Source organism: Pongo pygmaeus, chromosome 5 (assembly GCF_028885625.2).
Source record: "Pongo pygmaeus isolate AG05252 chromosome 5, NHGRI_mPonPyg2-v2.0_pri, whole genome shotgun sequence".
Classification (NCBI taxonomy): domain Eukaryota; kingdom Metazoa; phylum Chordata; class Mammalia; order Primates; family Hominidae; genus Pongo; species Pongo pygmaeus.
The window spans coordinates 116168453-116190687 of NC_072378.2; the positions used below are offsets into that span (position 1 = coordinate 116168453).

The 22235-nt window shown below is 41.9% G+C and overlaps 2 protein-coding genes across 6 annotated transcripts in view; one reads left to right on the forward strand and one right to left on the reverse strand.

The window, feature by feature from the left end:
- The window catches only part of FRK (fyn related Src family tyrosine kinase), a 167319-nt gene extending 154707 nt beyond the window's left edge, over nucleotides 1-12612 (reverse strand). For both annotated transcript variants that reach the window (XM_054491775.2, XM_054491772.2), the window contains exon 1: nucleotides 12356-12612. In XM_054491775.2, coding sequence (XP_054347750.1) covers nucleotides 12356-12360 — 5 coding nt within the window. In that variant the 5' untranslated portion in view covers nucleotides 12361-12612. The remainder of the gene's footprint in view (nucleotides 1-12355) is intronic.
- Nucleotides 12613-12624: 12 nt separating this feature from the next.
- NT5DC1 (5'-nucleotidase domain containing 1) overlaps nucleotides 12625-22235 on the forward strand; it is a 138806-nt gene continuing 129195 nt past the window's right edge. For 2 of the 4 annotated variants that reach the window (XM_054491776.2, XM_054491777.2), the window contains exons 1-3: nucleotides 12625-12887; nucleotides 18075-18166; nucleotides 20173-20244. In XM_054491776.2, coding sequence (XP_054347751.2) covers nucleotides 12795-12887; nucleotides 18075-18166; nucleotides 20173-20244 — 257 coding nt within the window. In that variant the 5' untranslated portion in view covers nucleotides 12625-12794. The remainder of the gene's footprint in view (nucleotides 12888-18074; nucleotides 18167-20172; nucleotides 20245-22235) is intronic. The other 2 variants (XM_063666521.1, XM_063666520.1) reach the window with 2 other exon arrangements.

Below are 22235 nucleotides of genomic sequence, written 5' to 3' on the forward strand. Positions count from 1 at the left end.
TATTGTTACTGGCTTACTCTCTCTCCATTACTTTACTGTTTATTCCTGGGATCATCTCCTAATATACCACCTGCAGCCAAGTCCTTGTCACAAGCTCTGCTTTTAGGGCAACCCATCCATGAGAAAGATGCAGTAAAGTAACTTTTGAGAAATTATAAATTTTCTGCAAATAGTAATTAAAAAAACAGACATGAGAACTCAATACCTCAGTGCACAATGGCGTAGGACAAGAACTATAAAACAAGCTAACCCTGGAAGAAGAGAAAGCCTGACCTAAGAGCATTCTCTTACCATAAAAACATTTCCTCTGATTTCTTAAGCGCAAGGAAGTTGAAAACAAATGTCATAATCTCACCAAATAACATTTATATTTTGTTGCATATGTACACACATATAATTGTACACTACAGAGTGATATGTACTATGTCATTTTCAGCTAAAATATTTAGTACCTTCCTAACATCCCTGGTTCAAGGTTTCTTCTTATGTATTGTCGTAGTTCAATTTCTCAAGTCTAGCTAATATTGCAGATGCGATTCTGGTGCTCAGAGCAAGCAAAGACAGGGACAATGTCTGACAAATTCAATAATAATTTATGAATGAATGATTGATTGGTCTTTTAATATGATTAGCTCTCCTTGGATGCTTTCAGTCAGTTAAGTCATGAAAGTAAACACTTTCTGAGTTAACTGACTGAAAGGTGCCCAAGAGATCTGAAGACAAAGAAGTTATGCACTTACGACTGATCCATGGGGAGCCCCAAATTGACTGGATCACAGTTTATAAGGGATTCCTGAAATATGTTCATATTTGGAATACCCTTAAAGAATCAAAAATTTAACTCACCTAGATATTTGAAAAACTGGAATCAATACATGAGGCAAAAGAGGAAAGTACAGACATGAGTGTAAGAACCATTTCAGTCTTCTTACATATTATTTATACTGCTATTAACATCAAAATGCTGACCACACTCCAAAACTATCTCACAAATTTCCCATAATCCCTCAGAGACACCAATCCCTAGATACAAAGGCTTGGCTTAAATGCTTCCATTATATCTTTGTTTATAGATTTTGCCCATGCTGCGTAACATTAAGATATTGACTGAGATATCTTTGCTTCAAATTTCCCCCAACTCAGAAAGCAGCAATAGTTTTCTCAGCCCAGCCCCAAAAGGAAGATCTTCTAGAGCAGAAAAGAGAGACAATTCTTGGTTTTGTTTCCCAAAATGAACTCTAGACTCTAATAGTAAATAAATAGTCTTGAATGCTGTATTAGTTTGCTAGGGCTGCCATAACAATATGCCACAGATTGGGTGCTTGAATAACGGACATGTATTTCTTACAGTTCTGGAGGCCAGAAGTCCAAGATCAAGGTGTCAGCAGGCTTGGTTTCTTCTGACGCCTGTTTTGTCTTGTAGATGGCTGCCTTCTCACTGTGGCTTCACATGACTTTTCTTTCTCACTGTGTCCTCACACACTCTTTGTTTGTGCATCCCTGCTGTATCTTTATGTGTCTAATTTTCTCTTCTTATAAGGACAACAGACAGATTGGATCTGGGCTCACCTTAAAGCCTCATGTTAACTTAATCACCTCTTCAAAGGCCCTATCACCAAGTATCATCACATTCTGAAATACTGAGGGTTAGACTTTAAAATATGACTTTTGGACGGACACATTTCCGCCTATAACAAACCCCAAGGCACATTTGACTTTCCTTCTGAAGGAAAAAAAAAATACTAATTATAAAAGTGTTTCCAAAAACTTTGTTTCAAAAGGATATTGAGTCCCTGTCTCACAATGCCAGATTTAGCAAATAAAAATATAGAATATCAATTTAAATTTGAATTTCAGATAAATTTGAATTTCAGATAAATATTTTTTAGTATTAAGAAGTTCCACAAAATTTGGGGCATTCAAATTTAATTGGGCATTTTGTATTTTATCTGTGAATGTTAGTCTCAGATAAACAGGATGAAGAGCATGATAATGAGCTGTGCCATGGGTCCCACACTCTGTCCCACTGCAAGGTTAAATCCCTTGTACAGGAAACAACAGCACCCCCAACATGAGCTTGGGGGTCCCAAAGCAGAGAAAACTAGGTCCTGATTCGCATTTGGAATTCTGAGAGAAAATAGCTTTGCAGGGTGTCCTGTGATGATACGGGACAGTGATTAGAATAGGAACAGTGGGTCACATCTACAGACAGGGTCTGAGGTAGTGACCTCACCTTCCCCAATCATAGTACACACATCTTCTTTTTCTGTGGTTCCAAAACCAAAGGTTTCCTGTGATTGCAAGATAAGTATAGAGGTTGGCTGAGTGTGGAGAGGCAGGCCTGAAATGGCCTCATGGTTTGAGTCAAAACTAAACATGTTTTAGACAACACTGTAACTGAAGTGTTTTAAAGTTTATGCGGCAGTGGTGGTTACAGACAATGTGTCCAGAGGTAACCTAAAATCACCAGGGATGGTCTAGTCCAGGAAAAGCCATGTATGTGGATGCCATTAATCAAGGATCAAAATTCTCTCCCCAGACCTCTCAATAGTATGTTAGCCCTTCTGCAATTTAGAAGCCCCACACCCCCAAAAGAACAGCCAAAGTCAAAGAGAGGTATTATAAAGTGACAGTCAAAGAGACATTAAGTTTAACTTGGAACTAGCTGAGCTTACCTTGAGTTTATCCATATTGTATTTCCATCCCAGCTGCTGGCAAATCAACATTCCCTATCATATATCATTAAAGTTGATTATTTGAACCTTAAAGCAAAACTTAACATTTAATTAAATTTCAATTCATTGCTCTACCATTTGAGATTTTTTTAAAATTGTAATCCTGCCACTTAATATCTATCCAAGAGGAATTCACTTCATATTTTAAACATTTTTTTAAATCTAGACACAAGCTTTATAAGAAGTTTCCTACAAAAGTGAGAGGTGAAGCCACTTGGACTTCCTGGGTCGTGTGGGGGCTTGGAGATTTTTTGTGTCTAGCTAACGGATTGTAAATGTACCAATCAGCACTCTGTGTCTAGCTAAAGGATTGTAAATGCACAAATCAGCACTCTGTAAAAACACAGCAATCAGAGCTCTGTGTCTAGCTAAAGGATTGTAAATGCACTAATCAGCACTCTGTAAAATGGACCAATCAGCAGGACATGGGTGGGGACAAATAAGGGATTAAAAGCTGGCCACCCCAGCCAGCAGCGGCAGCCCGCTTGGGTCCCCTTCCACGCTGTGGAAGCTTTGTTCTTTCGCTCTTCACAATAAATCTTGCTTCTGCTCACTCTTTGGGTCTGCACCACCTTTAAGAGCTCTAACACTCACCGCGAAGATCTGAGGCTCCATTCTTGAAGTCAGTGAGACCAAGAACCCACCGGAAAGAACCAACTCAAGACACATTTTTTCAACCATGAAGGGACTATTGCCTATCACCAAGCAGTGAGTACCATTGGACCCCTTTCACTTGCTATTCTGTCCTATTTTTCCTTAGAATTCGGGGGCTAAACACCAGGCAACTGTCAGCCAGTTAAAAGAGACTAGCGTGGCCATCAGACTGAAGACACGGGTGTCAGGCTTTCTGGGAAAGAGCTCTCTGACAACCCCTGGCTCTTTGGAGTTGGGAACATTGGTTTGCCTGGAACCAGCTTCCACTTTTCCTGTACTTCTGGGCTGAGCTGAGGGTCGACAGAGAGGAAAGCCATTCAGCTCCGGAGTCCAGACAAAAAGTTGGTTGACCCTGTAGCCATGTGTGGAACTCTCAAAGTCACGTTGCCCAAGCGAGACTCACCCATCTATCCTATCTAGCCTGACCCTCACCTCTTGGGTCCTAATGCCTGTCAGACAAACTTCCTCTCACCTCTCTTCTCCGAGGCTAGTCCCACTTCTAAAAACCACTCCATGTCTCTGGTGCTTTTCTAGTTTCTCCTATAAGAATGATTTCTAGTATAAACTTCAGGACTCTGTTACCTTCTTTAGGCACCTGGGCTTACCAATCAGAGACATAATTTTTGCCCAAAGCCCTGTTGGTGGAGGGACTATCTGGAATTTTAGGATCCCTCCTCAGATAAGAAGGCCTAACAAAAGCTATTCCTGAAGCTAGGATATGGGGAGTCTCAGAAATGATATCCTTCCTATCCATATGATGAGAAGTAGGACAAAAGGCATCACTCTTCCAACCCTGGAGATCCCTTCCCTCCCTCAGGGTATGGCCCTCCACTTCATTTTTGGGGCATAACATCTTTATAGGACAGTGGTAAGGTCCCAATACTAACAGGAGAATGCTTAGGACTCTAACAGGTTTTTGAGAATGCATCGGTAAGAGCCATTAAATCCGATTTTTCTCGGTCCTCTTTGTGGTCTAGGAGGACAGGCAAGGGTGCAGGTTTTCAAGAATACATCAGTAAGGGCCACTAAATCCGACCTTCCTCGGTCCTCCCTGTGGTGTAGGAGGAAAACTAGTGTTTCTGCTGCTGCATCAGTGAGCACAACTATTCTGATCAACAGGGTCCAGGGACTGTTGCAGGTTCTTGAGCAAGAGGGGTTTCTGCTGCTGCATCAGTGAGTGCAACTATTCCGATCAGCAGGGTCTGGGGACCATTGCGGGTTCTTGGGTAGCGGGGGGAAAACAAACAAACCAAAATCACTGGCAGTTTTTTCTTTCAGATGGGAAACACTCAGGCATCAATAGGCTCATCCTTGAAATGCATCCTAAGCCATTGGGACCAATTTGACCCACAAACCCTGAAAAAGAGGCAGCTCATTTTTTTCTGCACTATTGCCTGGTCCCAATATTCTCTCTCTGATGGAGAAAAATGGCCACCTGAGGGAGGTATAAATAACAATACTATCCTACAGCTTGACCTTTTCTGTAAGAGGGAAGGCAAATGGAGTGAAATACCTTATGTACAAGCTTTCTTTTCATTGAAGGTGAATCCACAACTATGCAAAGCTTGCAATTTACATCCCACAGGAGGACCTCTCAGCTTACGCCCATAGCCTAGCCTCCCTATAGCTCCCCTTCCTATTAATGATAAGCCTCCTCTAATCTCCCCTGCCCAGAAGGAAATAAGCAAAGAAATCTCCAAGAGACCACAAAAACCCCCGGGCTCTCGGTTATGTCCCCTTCAAGCTGTAGGGGGAGGGAAATTTGGCCCAACTCGGGTACATGTCCCCTTCTGCCTCTCTGATTGAAAGCAGATCAAGGTAGACCTGGGGAAGTTTTCAGATGATCCTGATAGGTACATAGATGTCCTACAGGGTCTAGGGCAAACCTTTGATCTCACTTGGAGAGATGTCATGCCATTGTTAGATCAAACCCTAGCCTTTAATGAAAAGAACGTTTTAGCTGCAGTCCGAGAGTTTGGAGATACCTGGTATCTTAGTCAAGTAAATGATAGAATGACAGCTGAAGAAAGGGACAAATTCGCTACAGGTCAGCAAGCAGTCCCCAGTATGGATCCCCACTGGGACCTCGACTCAGATCATGGGGACTGGAGTTGCAAACGTCTGTTGACCTGCGTTCCAGAAGGACTAAGGAGAATTAGGAAAATTATTATTCAATGATGTCCACCATAACTCAGGGAAAGGAAGAAAATCCTGCCTTCCTCAAGTGGCTATGGGAGGTCTTAAGAAAATATACTCCCCTGTCACCTGACTCACTTGAGGTTCAATTGATCCTAAAAAATAAGTTCATTACCCAATCAACTGCAGGTATCAGGAGAAAGCTCCAAAAGTGAGCCCTGGGCCCTGAACAAAATCTGGAGGCATTATTAAACCTGGCAACCCTAGTGTTCTATAATAGGGACCAAAAGGAATAGGCCGAAAAGGAAAAGCAAGATAAGAGAAAGGCCACAGCCTTAGTCATGGCCCTCATACAAACAAACCTTGGTGGTTCAGAAAGGACAGAAAATGGAGCAGGCCAATCACCCAATAAGGCTTGTTACCAGTGTGGTTTTCAAGGACACCTTAAAAATATTGTCCAACAAGAAACAAGCTGCCCCCTCGCTCATGTCCACTATGCCAAGGCAATCACTGGAAGGTGCACTGCCCCAGCGGACAAAGGTTCTCTGGGCCAGAATCCCCCAACAAGATGATCCAACAACAGGACTGAGGGCGCCTGGGGCAAGCGCCAGCTCATGTCATCACCCTCACTGAGCCCCGGGTACATTTAACCATTAAGGGCCAGGAAATTGACTTCCTCCTGGACACTGGCGTGGCTTTCTCAGTGTTAATCTCCTGTCCCGGACAGCTGTCCTCAAGGTCCATTACCATCCGAGGAACCCTGGGACGGCCTGTAACCAGGTATTCCTCCCACGTCCTCAGTTGTAATTGGTAGACTTTGCTACAGATAGTAAGCATGCTTATGTAATCCTACATCCTCATGCTGCAATATGGAAAAAAAGGGAGTTCCTAACCTTTGGGGGAACTTCCATTAAATATCACAAGGAAACCATGGAGTTATTGCAAGCAGTGCAAAAACCCAAAGAGGTGGCAGTCTTACACTGCCGAAGCCATCAAAAGGGAAAGGAGAGGGGAGAACAGCAGCACAAGCATCTGGCAGAGGCAGGGAAAGAGCAGCAGAAAGGAAAGAGAGAAAGAGACAGAAAGTCAGAGAAAGAAAGGAAGAGAGGGGAAGAGACAGAGACAAAAAGGGAGTCAGAGAGAAAGAGAGACAGAAAGTCAAAGAGAGAGATGAAGAGACAGACAGGGAGTAAGAAAGAGAGAAAGATAGAGACAAAGAAGTCAAAGAGAAAGAAAGAGAGATGGAAGTAGTAAAGAAAAAACAGTGTACCGTATTCCTTTAAAATCCAGGGTAAATTTAAAACCTATAATTGATAATAGAAGGTCTTCTCTATAACCCTATAACACTCCAATACCACCTTGTTGTCAGTGTAAACAAGGGCATAGGCCGAAAATACTGAGGCCACTGAAAACCCGTAGCCTTTCTATCAAAAATCCTTAACCCAGCAGGTTTCCTAACAGGGGATCTAAATCTTAATTAATCACCATCCAAAGGTGCGACCAGACCTAGGAGGAACTCCCTTCAGGACAGGACGATAGATGGTTCCTCCCAGGTGATTAAGGGAAAAAGCCACAATGGGTATTCAGTAAGTGATAAGGGAACTCTTTGTAGAAGCAGAGTTAGGAAAAGTGCCTAATAATTGGTCTGCTCAAACGTGGGAGTTGCCTGCACTCAGCCAAACCTTAAAGTATTTACAGAATCAGGAAGGAGCCATCTATATCAATTCTAAGTTAATACGGACTGAAAGAGGTTTTATTAATAGCAAAGAAAAATTAAAATCCCAAACTTACAAGGTTTTCAACAAAAGTAAAGTTTGCTAAAAGTTAACAGTGTAACATGTATTATCCTAACTTCTAATCTTATGGACATCAGACCCTATCAGTGCCCCTCAAAGCTCAAGTCCATCAGTGCAGGGCCATGCAACTAATACCCCCACTTACAGGGTTACAAATGGCCACTGCTACAGGAAGCAGAATAGCAGGTTTATCTACTTCATGATCCTACTACCACACACTCTCAAAGGATTTCTCAGACAGTGTGAAAGAAATAACAAAATCTATCCAGTAAGGATAGTAACTATAATCCCAAATAGACTCTTTGGCAGCAGTGACTCTCCAAAACCGCCAAGGCCTAGACCTCTTCACTGCTGAGAAAGGAGGACTTTGCAGCTTCTTAGGGGAAGAGTGTTGCTTTTACACTAACCAGTTGGGGATAGTATGAGATGCCGCCCGGCATTTACAGGAAAAGGCTTCTGAAATCAGACAATGCCTTTCAAACTCTTATGACAACCTCTGGAATTGGGTGACATGACTTCTCCCCTTTCTAGGTCCCGTGACAGCCATCTTGCTATTACTCGCCTTCAGGCCCTTTATTTTTAACCTCCTTGTCAAATGTGTTTCCTCTAGGATCAAGGCCATCAAGCTACAGATGGTCTTACAAATGGAACCACAAATGTGCTCAACTAACAACTTCTACCAAGGACCCCTGGAGCAACCCACTGGCCCTTTGACTGGCCTAAAGAGTTCCCCTCTAGAGGACACTACAACTGTAGGGCCCCTTCTTTGCCCCTATCCCACAGGAAGTAGCTAGAATGGTCATCGCCCAATTCCCAACAGCAGTTGGGGTGTCCTGTTTAGAGAGGAGATTGAGAGGTGAAGCCAGCTGTACTTCGTGGGTCGAGTGGGGACTTGGAGATTTTTTGTGTCTAGCTAAAGGATTGTAAATGTACCAATCAGCACTCTGTGTCTAACTAAAGGATTGTGAATGCACCAATCAGCACTCTGTAAAAACACACCAATCAGTGCTCTGTGTCTAGCTAAAGAATTGTAAACACACCAATCAGCACTCTGTAAAAACACACCAATCAGCACTCTGTGTCTAGCTAAAGGATTGCAAATGCACCAATCAGCACTCTGTAAAAACGCACCAATCAGCACTCTGTGTCTAGCTAAAGGATTGTAAATGCACCAATCAGCACTCTGTAAAATGGACCAATCAGCACTCTATAAAATGGACCAATCAGCGCTCTGTAAAATGGACCAATTGGCAGGACATGTGCAGGGACAAATAAGGGAATAAAAGCTGTCCACCCCAGCCAGCAGCGGCAACCCACTCGGGTCCCTTCCATGCTGTGGAAGCTTTGTTCTTTCGCTCTTCACAATAAGTCTTGCTTCTGCTCACTCTTTGGGTCCATGTCACCTTTAAGAGCAGTAACACTCACCACAAAGGTCTGCGGCTTCATTCTTAAAGTCAGTGAGACCAAGAACCCACCGGAAGGAACCATCTCCGGACACAAAAGGACTCTGTCCCATTACGTCCTCCCTCTCCATCATCAAAAATAAATTCACACACAAAAAAAAAAACACAGTGAAATTTCTAAGTAGGCTTCTTCTTCTTGTGGTAAGAGCAGAGCAGAAAATCAAGAGAGTAGAAAATGAAGTATTTTTTATTAAGAAATGTAAAGATTTTAAGATTACTAAAAAAAATTAAAAATATTCCTCATGCAAGACTACTGCCATCTAAAGGCCTCAGCATAATATTACAAATAAGTATTTGGTTCTATGTAGCTAAATGTCTAACACTTAAGTGCCTTAGAGTTTTATTTTTAGAAATTTATATTTTTCCTATTTTTTTCCAATTTAGTAAATGAACTTTTTTCTTACCCCTTAAAGAAATTATATGTGCCACAGAAGATATGTAGATTGGCTTAGGTTATACAAAAAATTGAACATACAATGTTTAATTAGGAATATTTAGAAAAGCATATTTTAAACTAATGAAAAAAGAACCAGGCCAGTTCCCTCCTTCCCCAAAATGTATGGTAAATCATATTTACAATATAGATGTTAAAATACAGTATTATAAATTCACAAAAGATCAGTTATTGAGATATTATAGAGTCTAAAGCTTAAGCTAGCTAATCACAAGTCACACCTAAGGTTAAAATTGCTAAATTATAGTACCACCTCAATTAAAAGCAGATCAATTGTAAAAATGAAATTTAATTCTAGAAAATCAGCTGTAATATAACTTCCTGTTTCTGAATATTTCTAAATTATTACATAACTCACAAGTATACAGAAAAACAGTACATGAAATACTAAAAACAAAAAAACTCTAAAACTTCACAGCATGGTATTAATGTTACACATAAGCAAAAGTACCCAACTTCAAGAAGTCAACAAACAACATAAACCCAAATTCATGTCCTTTACAGATCTTTCAAATGGCAAATATTTCCTACATTTAACACAACACTGATTTGAGTCAATTATCCTTATTAACTGCCTTAGTCAGCTCAGCGTGCCTTAACAGAATACCACACAATGGGTGGTTTAGACAACAAAAAATTATTTCCTCACAGTTCTGGAGGCTGAAAGTCCAAGATCAAGGCGCTGTCAGGGTCGGTTTCTGGTGAAGCCACTCTCCTTGGCTTACAGACAGCTTTTTTTTTTTTTTTAAAGACAGGGTCTCAATCTGTCACCCAGGCTGGAGTGTGATGGCCTGATTCCAGCCCACTGCAACCTCTGCCTCCCAAGTTCGAGCGATCCTCCCACCCCAGCCCCTAGAATAGCTAGGACTATAGGTGCCTGCCACCACACCTTGCTAATTTTTATATTTTTTGTAGAGACGGGTCTCACTATGTTGCCCAAGCTGGTCTTGAACTCCTTACCTCAAGCGATCTGCCTACCTTGGCCTCCCAAAGTGCTGGGATTACAGGTGTGTGCCACGACGCCAGGCAGACAGCTGTGGTTTTGTGGCTTCTCACATGGCCTTTCTTCTGTGCTTGAAAACTCTGGTGCCCCTTCCTCTTCTTATAAGAATGCTAATCCTGTTGGATTAGGGCTCCACCCTTATGGCCTTATTTAACATTAATTACTTCCTTGAAGGCCTTATGTCAAATATAGACACATTGTGGGTTAGGTCTTCAACACATGAATGAGTGGGGGACAAAATTCAGTCCATGATACTCAAAGAAACAGAAATTAATTGGTATCTGAGTAGAAGACTGAACTTGTAGTTGATAATACAAGAGCTGTGGCATTTTATCAGTAAGTGTGATAAAAGTTTAATGTGCAGGGAAAATGAAATATCTTTATCTGAAAATAAGCCTTATGAAACAATTAAACTGAGTGTTTGTATTTAAACTCAGGGTTATGTAGGGAATGGGAGAAGAGAAGGGAACCATCGCCTATATTTCTGGAAGAGTCAGACTGCGGTTTGAGGTACAAAGGAAAGGTGAGTGGGGCTCAAGAAAGAGTACAAGCCTCTAGGATTGGATCATTTGCAAAATTCTCCCACAAAGTTTAAATGATGTGGACTCTCTAGCACAAGAACTGTTTGTGTAAACATGCAGAATATATATAATTTGTTAATCAGCAAGTACATAAGATTGTTGATGCGCATGTAATAGCCAGATCCAGTCCCAGGACCACTTGGTTATCGACACAGGGGTCTTTTTCTCTTTAAGAGTGCCCTGGTTCCCTCTCTCCCCTCACCCCCAGTCAATTTCCTGTTCACAATTCAGCACACTCAAGAGGTTTTGTAAGGAGAAGTTTTTGCTAAGTCAACAAAATACAATCCTTTTATACTCTTCCCTCTTACAATGAATGTACTAGTACATTTGTATTACTAAGGGAAGTCCCTAAAGTACCTAAAGCACCTACTCCCACATGAAACAAGATATTCCCCAAGGAAACGTGTGCCCTTCAATGTGGCATGTTCCTGGAAGTTTGACTTTGGTAGCATTCTATTGCAAGGGGCAGAGAAGAATGCCAAGCTCAATACTCCAGGGCCAACAAGCTTTTTCCAGCCTCTCCAACAATCCAGCCTTTTCTCTTTTGGTTCACAGACATTGAAGACATGGTTGTTGGACTCATCAGTGAACAGCTCAATCTTCTTGAAGATTCTTTACTTTTCCTATTCCAGAGAGATTTGTTTGGGGCTTTTAAGTGTTATAATGGAACAAGTTATCAATTTTATTCAAATGGGTCTACTAGGTATAAGTGTCCTCCTACTCAATTGCACTATCTATTGCAGTAAATTAATCCTCTGGTTGGTCTATTAGCCTCAGAAGGATTAGTATTTGAAAGGGTTAAATGCAGTTCTCAATCAATTATATTTTCATTATGTCATGACTATTGATTTGTCCCATTAGACACACTGTTCCTTTAAATTGAAAACTGAGGCAGTATAAACATAATAGATTTGTATTTTCTTTTTAAAATGAGGCACTATGTAATAAAGATCTCAAAGTGCTAGTCCTTCACATCTGGAAATCAGGAAGAGAATTAAATGCCCTAAGGCATACATTGTATGTAATGGATTAACTTTCTCTGCATCTAAAATGGTAGTAGTTATACAGTTCTTGAGAGAATTAAGCAAATGTCACTCAAAACATTTTGTGCTCTATAAATCTTAAACACGGTTTGCAAGTTTTCTTTTTCTGTAGTATGCTCTATATATTTCTATGAAGTTTCTGATGCCTTCTCATAGAAAATTCTTCATTACAATAACAAAATAGGATTACCAAGTAATAACCAATATTGGTTTCCATAACCAGTATCATCTTGCAAAATGGTTCTTCACGATGTCTGATACATTTATTTTCTAACGCACTCCAGGGTATGAAATGGTGAAAGGTCTCTCTTCCATTTTACCACTTAGGAAACCAAGGAATACAAAGTTTTTGGTTTAAACCACTATCAAAGATCACGTGGGCGAAAAGACCTTCCAAACTGTAGGCTAACTGGGTCAGAGGGATATTAGGGGATGAATTTTTTCCATGATCTTACTATTACGCACACACGAGTAAAAGGTCAGGTCTAACCTCATGATCTCCTGGTTTCCGAGGCGCCCTGAGGCGATGGAGAGTCCCGGTTAATTTTGTGGTAGCCCTCGGGAAGGGCTACGTTTCTACAGGTCTCAGTTGTGCAGCAGCGGCACCGCTCCTGGACCCCTACTGCCTTCTGGGCTCCTAGGCTTACGGGACAGATCAGGAGTCGCCGGCATTGGGGTACCAGGAGGACGCGAGCTGACTACCTGACTCCGGGCGGCGCAGGACGCCGGCCGCGCGAGGGGCGGGGGCTAAGCGTATCGAGGGGCGGTGCTCCAGGGCGCGGGAGGCGGGAGAGGCTGCTGCGCCCGGTGCCCTGGCAGCCGCAGCCCCGCCCCGCCGCGTCCGGCCCGGTCCTGTCCCGCAGCGTCCCGCCAGCCAGCTCCTTGCACCCTTCCCGGCCGAGGCGCTCCCTGGTGCTCCCCGCGCAGCCATGGCTCAGCACTTCTCCCTGGCCGCCTGCGACGTGGTCGGATTCGACCTGGACCACACTCTGTGTCGCTACAACCTGCCCGAGAGCGCCCCGGTGAGTGGCGCGGGCTCCCCGGGGCGCACTGCGCTCAACCTCCATGGCGGCTGGGGCTTGAGTTTCCTCCAGGCGTGGGCAGCGGCGGATGCTGCCGGGGGCCTGCGGCGGCCGAGCCTTTCCGCAGAGCGCGGCCTCCAGCGGCGAGAAGGGGCGGAAGTGTGCAGCCTCCGCACCGCGCCGGTGCCGTGAGGACCGGCACATTTAGTTCAGCCATTAGCTAATGTTGAGAGGGATAGGGAAGAACGAAGGAGGAGCAAACTGCGCAAGATCGGGCTGGGGAATCGGTGGTTTCTAGGGCAGAGGAGGGCGGGGTCAGGGGCACTGGGGCTGTCCTTGAAGATCCCACGTCATGGAACTTCTCTGCATGTCTTTCTGGACACCAGCTGATTGTGGACACAGCCACTTGATTGGGGACTTGCATTTTTTTTGACTGCATTTTTCTATTTGCACGATCAACCACCCGTCAGTGTTTAAACTGCAATCTGGGAGAGATGCGTAGTATGTAGTGTAGTGTATTGGAAGGAACACTAGTTGAAAAGTCATTAAGATCTTAGCCCTAATTTTACCTTCTATCAAGAGAAGAAAATAAATACTTATTGCGCATCGACTACGTGCTCCGTGCACTTTGAATACATTCCAGTCCTACCAACAGTCTGCAAAGTTTGGGTCCTCACTGTGCCCTGAGGGAGGGGGACATGGAGTATGCATGCTTCCAGACCTGTACGCTCAAATTAATTGCCCTCCCTCCACTATTCCTTTGGTTTCCCAATTCCCAAGGAAACTAATTTTGAAAAGTTACCAGATTTTTTTAGTCCAAGATCTAAGCATCCATACAGAAAAAGAGCTGGTTATGAGTACAGTGGTGAAAGCGAGGACTCCGCAGCCAGACTGCCTAGATTAGGACACCAGCTCCACTGTTACTAGCTCTGTAACTTCGAGGAAGTTACTTAACCTGTGCTGCTTCTCAGTTTCTCCATCTGTAAAATGGAGCTAATAATTGGATTTACCTCACAAGATTGTTGCAAGGATTAAATGAGTAAGAGATATATAATGCTTAGAATAGTACCTTGGCAAAGAAGTGTTTGCTTTTATGGTTGCCACCCAAACCATTTGGAAACCTCACAGTTTATGGGTAGAACTCTAGATCACTGGTGCAGACATCAGCCAGGGCTGTGCCCCATTGTGGTAATGCCCCTGCACCCGCCAGTTCAGGTACACGTTAAAGGTCAAAAAAGAGTGGCTGCCCGAATTTCTCGTGTGTTTTCTGTGCCCAGATGCTAAATTTTTTTTAAATGTCCTTTTTCTGCTGTTATACTTTCCTGCTTTCTTACCTTACAGGTCTGGTTTCCTTAGTCACATTGAGAATTAAGAAGGCTTTTTTACTGCTTGATTCTTTGGCCACTGCTTCCCTTAGGTCTTTGATACATGTTTTCCTTTCCTCTGTGTCTTTCGAATCCTTCCTGGTTCACAGTTTTGTGTGTCTCCTCTTTAGTTACCTTCATTTGGAGGGAATATTGTTAAACCACTGTCATGTTAGAACTAGTGTTGTCCATAGGTGATCATAAAATTTCAGAATATAATATTGTCAAAGACAAGAGGTTTTTTTACTGCAAACCTGGAGAATAAGTGATGTTTAAAGCTTGAAAACAGTAACCTATTGAATTTTGGATCATGTTTGGTGTGGAAATCTTTTTTTTTTTAAGTCCCACAGTGTGCTGAGCACCATGCTAGAGCTGAGGATACAGAGATCAACACACAGGCCTCCAGGCAGCCTTACACAGTAGGCAAAAATGCTGAAGAGTTAGTCTTGGTCCCCTGTGGTGGGTAGTATGACCTGGGTCTTGCTGCACACTGCCAACAGTGCCTGGAGGGCCTCTTTGCTCTGCACAGAAGCTCTTCATCCCATCAGGCCTCATCTTAAACATTGTTCCCCTTAGGAAGTCTTTTTGGCCCTTAAAGTTTGCCCTTCCACTCTAAGCCCACCTTCACTTTTCCACAAAACCCTTCATTCCTCATAGCACATGCCGCATGATATTAACACTTCCTGTTTACTTGTTGGACTTCCCCTGGAGCCCAGCGTGATGGCTCCATCAGTATCTGTGACAGTTTCTTGTGTGTTCTGTGTGCCGAGCTTAGTGCTGGGCACATACTGGGCTCAATAAATAGACTGAATAAATAATAGGTATTTTAATAACAGAATATGATACAGCCATGATTCTAATAAGCATGCTGCTTATATGAGTGAATTTAATCCTTACAACGTCCCCGTGAGGTAGATATTATCACCACAGTCACTGTTAAAGAGAGCATCAAGCAACGGGGCACAGAAGGAAAGTGTATCCAGGGCAACTGAGCAAGGTAGTCCAGCTGTGGATTTCTGCTTCTTCCCGCCTTGCTGTCTGTATGGTGCCCGAAAACACAGAGGAAAGGCCTGGAGCTGGCAGGTGAGGAGGTGGAGAGGAGTGCTTCACCCAGAGGAGTTATAGTAAAGGCCAGAACCTTGAAGTAAGCAACAGCACCAGGAACTGCTGGGTGCAAGCAAAAGGTGGCAAGTTGCAGGAGAAGATGGTGGAGAAGTCAGTGGGGGCTGCATCATGGACAGCTGTGAGTGCCTCTCCTTTCAGTTTTGTAGGCATTTAACAACTGCACAGAGTTGTGCAAACACAGAACTGCGTGTGTCCCCCTCACATGAGGCCTCAGGAAAGGCATTCTAGAAGAGAGGATGACACGTGGTTTCTCCTAAGGTTGCAGACTCAGAAGTCTGATACCAGTCGGTTAACGTAGATGTGTGAGTGGGAGAGTGGGATCCCAAATATTGCATAGGACATGCTTATACTAAAAAAAAATTATTTGTTTTTTATTTGAAAGTCACATTTACCTAGGCATTTTTAAATTTTATCTGGCAACCTTAAGTGGGAACCAAACATAATTTGTAGGCTGCATATGGACCACAGGGTACCAATTGGCAACTGCTGTAGAATATGTATTATTATTAGTCCTGAGAGAGTGTGAGGTGGTGACAGCTAAGGCTGGGAGAGGAATGTCATGGAGAGTCCTGTGCCATGAAGGCTTCTAGAGAGACTCAGCATACTCTAAGGACAAACTGCAAGAAGCCTTCTGCCTAGACCAGGGGTTTCAGAGTACAGATGCCCCTGCTTTTCTTCACACTGCTTTTCTCTGCTTCTCTTCCCTGTCCATTGGCCCCCTTCTCTCCTGTTACAGAAAAATCTCTTCCACAAGGTAAGGATCACAGCTGTTGCTGTCCCTGTTGGCATCTCTGATGGAAAGGGCTCCTTTCTTCCAGGAGAATTTGTGTGTTTTAGAAGCACATGCCCATATCTTAGACTAATCACTTGAATAACTGGAGAAACTCAAAAGTGCCTCAACCAGAGGCAAATCTAAAGTGTACAATAGCTCGCTCTTAGGGGCTTGTGAAAGCCAGTTGTTAACTATTCAGGAATCATGCAAGCAGGTAAACTGCTGTTGGTGGCTTGAATCAGGCCATGGTGGAAATATTTACACTGTGGAGATGGGCGAGCGCTACCCGTCAGGGCAGTGTTTTTGTTTTCTGTTTTTTTGTTTTGTTTTGTTTTGTTTTTAGCAACATACAACATAATAATAGCAAATACTTAAATTGGATTTGCTGGTGTGCCAGGCTCTGCTCTAAGCATTTTACATCTGTTAGCCTTGCAGCACTGGTTTCTTATAAGCAGGATCATGATGTGGACTTTTTATTGTCCATAGTACTTTGTATCACAGAGTGACTCTGTATTTTTTATTGCTTTTTTCCTTTTAATGATTGAATAAAAATCTGTAAAACATGCAGGTCAGTGGTTTTCAGTGTTCTCTGTGCTTCAGAGAGGGCCCTCTCTACCCTGTATGCTTGGAAGCTCTGGGTAGTTTTAAGAAGTGTCACCTATGGTTCTGAATCACCACCAGGGTTGAGAACTGTTGGTATATAGTGTTAACATAATGTGGTTCAATTAACAGTTGACCTGGATAAGGTCGCATTGCACTGGATGGAAGTACATGTGTAGTGATTTTAATTAGCTTTATGACAGGGAGCAACTCGATTTGACATTTGACAAGGAGCCTTTGCTTTCTCCATGCTTATATCCTGACACTCAGACCCCGACACCCCTACTCCAGCTGTGTGCAGGCCCCCCAGTTTCTGAACCTGAGTTGCCCCCCATTCCCTCTGCATTCACCCAGCGAACTGCTGCATCTAAGTATCAGTGTAAACCTCACTACCCAGGAGAGATTTCCCCTTCTCCTCTGCCTCACTCTTCTCACTAAAAGTATGACATGTTATCGAAACCTGTTGTGGGTTAATATCTGTAGAAGAAGGGTCAGATTGTTCAGTGTGTCCTTTTGGACACGGTGCAGGTTGACTCAGACCACTGTTCTGCTCAGGCTCAAGTGTACCCAACACTGGCCAAAGAACACTTTGAGGTAGAATAAAGTTGGGCCATCTACCTTTTGTGCACTTTTTGTTTGGTATGTACAGTTCTTTTAAAATTAGCCAGCACTTAAAAACCAGATATTTTACTCAAAAACCTAGCATTTTTTGTTGTTGAGAAATAAGATCTGTCAGCAATCAACAGAGTATTTATTATTGTAATTATTGTACTTGCTTCCAGAGGCTTTCTTTGTCCTTTGTCTTTAGATTTTTTTTTTTTTTAATGGTTTTTGTGTATGTGTGTGTGGAGAAACAAGAGTGATTACCTGTATCTGATAGAGGCATCATGACTTGTTTAGATCACCTTCCTGGTCCCCATATATATTTCCCTGACATGGGGGCTTTCTGGCCAGAATGGACCAAGGATGGATAGAGTGGTCATCATCTTTATCATCTTAGTGATGTATTAAATAAGTTTAAAAAGCTTTGTCAAGTCTTAAATTATGATCTCCAACCCATTAGAATTCAGGAGTAGGGTTAATAATTGTCTTTGGTTGTATAATTGTATGCTGACGGTATAATTTTGAATGGGACAGCTACCTGGGGCATGCAGGGGATGATAAATTGCTTGTGAAGGAGAATTAAACTGCAGAACTTCACAATTACAGATATTTCCTTCCTCCTACCTGCCCCCATCAGCAATTCCATTAGGGTTTTAGGTCTGTGACCTTAAGAATGAATAGTGGGTGTTATATTTAATCTGTTTTTCTTCCCCTTATTTGCAGCTCATTTATAATAGCTTTGCCCAGTTCCTGGTTAAGGAGAAAGGGTATGATAAGGAATTGCTCAATGTGACCCCAGAGGATTGGGATTTCTGGTAAGTTCTTTTTTTTTTTTTTTAAGTCTGTACATTTCCTGTGGTTCTAATTGTTACTGATAAAACTGTAATGCTTTCTCTTCTAAGAAGATAGAATGTGAAATGTGAGATTGAGTCAAAGGACAAATGCCTTCTATATTAAAAGTTTTGTATTTAATGAATTAAAGTGTTTTCTACTTTAAACAAGTTTAGATTTGCCTAATTAAATGTGAAAATAAGCTAAGAGCTTATGTGACTAATTTGGATATTTTCGTATAGTTTAAGTTTGTCATAATAGTTTCAGAGGTTAGTAAGAACTGTTTCTAAAATTTACATCTTTAAGAAAAAGGTTTGGTTTACTATCCTTTAAGAACTATAAGAGAAAAGGAGGAATCATCACATTTTGAGTAAGTCTGAATTAGGATGATTGGTTTTCTGTCATTTAGTTTGGCATTCCTAAGACTCTTACTGAGAATTCTCTTCCTGAGTTAGGACTTTCAACTCCCCAAAGCTTCCTTTGTCTTCCTCATTTAGATAACAAAACAAACAAATATCCTAAACCACTTTAAATTGTTCAGTTTAAAATCAGGCCAGGCAGGTGTGGTGGCACATCTGTAATCCTAGCACTTTGGGAGGCTGAGGTGGGCGGATTGCTTGAGTCTAGGAGTTGGAGACCAGCCTGGGCAACATGACAAAACCCCAACTCTGCAAAAAATAAAAAATAATTAGCCAGGTGAGGTGGCACGTGCCTGTATTTCCAGCTACTGGAGAGACTGAGGTGGGAGGATTGCCTGAACCCAGGAGGTCCAGGCTGCCGTGAGCCGTTGATCATGCCACTGCATTCCAGCCTGGGCTACAGAATGAGATCCTGTCTCCAAAAAAAATAAATAAATAAAATCAATAACAGTACTAAACCACATGAAAAATACCTACATTATGTTGATCTACTATGCATTCTTTTGATATTTTGTTAGTCTTTTTTGATGTATCATTTTTGTAAAAGGAAGAAACAGTAACATGTTACTATATGAAATTACTGACTCTGGAAATTTTACCCTGAACAAAAGTAAATAATCCTTCTAAAGTACCCTGTCATTTTTTGTTTAATTCCCTTGGTATTTGGTAGCCATTATACCACTTTGCTTTTATTATTCATAATAATGAATCTGTACTCACCTTTCTCCCCAAATCCCACAAGTCTTTTACAGTAAAGGAGCTAAAACTTAGTATCTGACTTTCTTTTAGTGGTTTTCTTTTTTTTTTTTTTTGAGACAGAGTCTGGCTCTGTCGCCCAGGCTGGAGTGCAGTGGCGCGATCTCAGCTCACTGCAACCTCTGCCTCCCAGGTTCACGCCATTCTCCTGCCTCAGCCTCCTGAGTAGTTGGGACTACAGGCGCCTGCCACTACGCCTGGCTAATTTTTTGTATTTTTAATAGAGTCGGGGTTTCACCATGTTAGCCAGGATGGTCTCAATCTCCTGACCTCGTGATCCGCCCATCTCGGCCTCCCAAAGTGCTGGGATTACAGGCATGAGCCACCGCGCCCGGCCATAGTGGTTTTCAATAATATGCCTTGTCCAGAGGGCAAGTTCTTGTAACCTGACCTAAATTGCGACGAATTCTAGAGTGTAGGAAAGACTGGCAGAGTGCTTAACTTGTAGAATATAAATGTGTGTGTGTGTGTGTATGTGTGTTTTATTTAGTGGAAAATATTTGTACATTTTAACAGTCATGGGGTGATGTTCAGGTTCTTTTTTTCTCTTTTGAGTTTTAGATTTATCTTTTGAAAAGCCTAAAGATTTTACAAACTAAATATGCTGTCCTTGTTTACCTATATAACAATTTTCCTTTTATACCTTCTCAGTGATAGATATTTAATTTTACAGTTCTTAGATATTCTTGTGTGATTAACATATTCCCCTGGGTGGCAGAATCCCTTTTTAGCATTATGTTTGGACAATATAGGTTGTTATTTCTTAGGTTAGCTAAATATATGAATTGATTGATAATCAAACTTTCCTATTTCAGTTGCAAAGGTTTGGCATTGGATCTAGAAGATGGGAACTTCCTTAAACTTGCAAATAATGGCACTGTTCTCAGGTAATAAAACTTAGTTGTGAAGTCAAAACTTTACCTTCTCTGAGACACTTTATTACTGAGTGGCATATGACCCTTACAGTATGGGTTAAATATGATTATTTTAATTAATCAGATGACAGATTGTCTGCCTACATGTCTTTGTATGAATTGTTTAAGCCATTTAAATATGAATTTGTGAGCATTAGATTTAAAGGTCTAGTTCCTTTAAGTTTACCTCATTAGAAATATTTGTAGGACATACAATAGAAAGTTTATAACCTGCTACATCTCATTGACCACCCCTTCTGGCAAAAGAGCCCAGGAATTATACTGTTTTAGCTGACTGTGTAGCTGCCTAAAATAAAATTGGGATTCTTTTTGTTAAGGAAGAAAGAATGGGTATTGGGTAGGGGTTGGTGGTCTATACCCACCACCCTCTCTTTCTTCATTTATCCAAATTTGGCCCTATCATGCAGGGATCATGTTGTGTCCTAGCTCCTTTTGGAAGTTTTTCTGGACTGTTCCAAGTCTCATCAACGTCTTCCTCCTCCCACACTCCAGGCTGACTTTCTTTACTTCTCTCCTCCCTGAGTGGGCCCAGCCTCTCAATTGTTGCTAAGGGTATGACAAGCAGTCCAGAAGCAGCTGCTATCACTGCTCTGTCTCTCACAGGGCACCAGGGAGGAGCATCTGTTTTTTCTCCAGTACTAATAGTACAGGCAAGTCAACATGGCCATGAAGCTATACCATTTATTACATACACAAACAGGATCAGAATCAAAGGAGAGAACTCCCAGACCCCTAATATGTACTCTGTTTTGATGCATCATTCTTTTTGCATGATGTAAACTCCCTTCACACTTTCCCCCAACCTTCCCCTAAGGCGCATCTAACTAGAGCAGGTGTAGCCCCACCTTTGGTATTTTGTAGTTTGTTTCCATGTTTATTTCTCAGGCATTGAGAGATAGGGTATGTGTAAATCCAGCTTTGTCTGTGACCTTTAACTCTACTGTCAGATTCTCACAGTGTTCTTGGCTATGTTCAACCACAGTTAAAAGAATGAAAAGCTTTCTACAATTTTGTTTCTTTCTCTCTTTGTTCTGTCTCTCTGTCCCTGTCCCAGTACCCCTCCTACAAGGTCTGTCTCTCTCCATCCAAGTCCTGGCTAATCTTTAGTTTCTCCTGAATTTATTAGCATACCTCCTTGATGCTTTCTTTCAACCAATATAGTAGACTCCTTCTCTGATCATATTTCCCATTCAGGATTCTTTGATCTTTACATATAGCTTTCTAAAATGTTAACCCCTTTATAAAAACGAGCCCATTTGTGATTTTCCCCCATTTGCTTTTCTTATTTTATTTATTTTTTCCTTCATATTATTTTGTTGCCACATTATAATACCAAGAGAATAATACTATCAATCATTATAATTTCTCATAATAAACTACATTAACATTTCAACTGGTTCCTATAATAAACTACATTAACATTTCAACTACAGTAGTCCCTCCTTATCCTCGGAGATTATCTTCCAAAACCCCCAGTGGTTCCTTGAAATCACAGATAGTACATATCCCTATATGTACTATGTCTTTGCCAATGATAAAGTTTAATAGATACAGTAAGAAAATATAAAATATAACAATAGAACTCAGAATGGTATGCAGTTTAAAACTTACAAATTGTTTGTTTCTGGAATTATGCCCTTAGTATTTTTCAACCCAGGTTGACCACAGGTAACTGAAACTGTGGGAGAGCAAAACTGGATAGGGGGGAACTACCATATTTCTCTATAGCATAGGATTCTCTTAACTGGACAAAAGCAGTATTTTGAGTACAGAAAATACCTACTTTCTTGTCATGTTGCTCTGTTTTACCACATTCCTCTTCGATTTCCCTATGTGGTTTTAGCCATGCTGTGTCCTTGAGTGGACAGGTTGCTCCTCATCTTGTCTTCACAGTCCTGCGTGCTCACAATCATCCACCCGTGGGTGCCAGGTGCTTCCTGTGC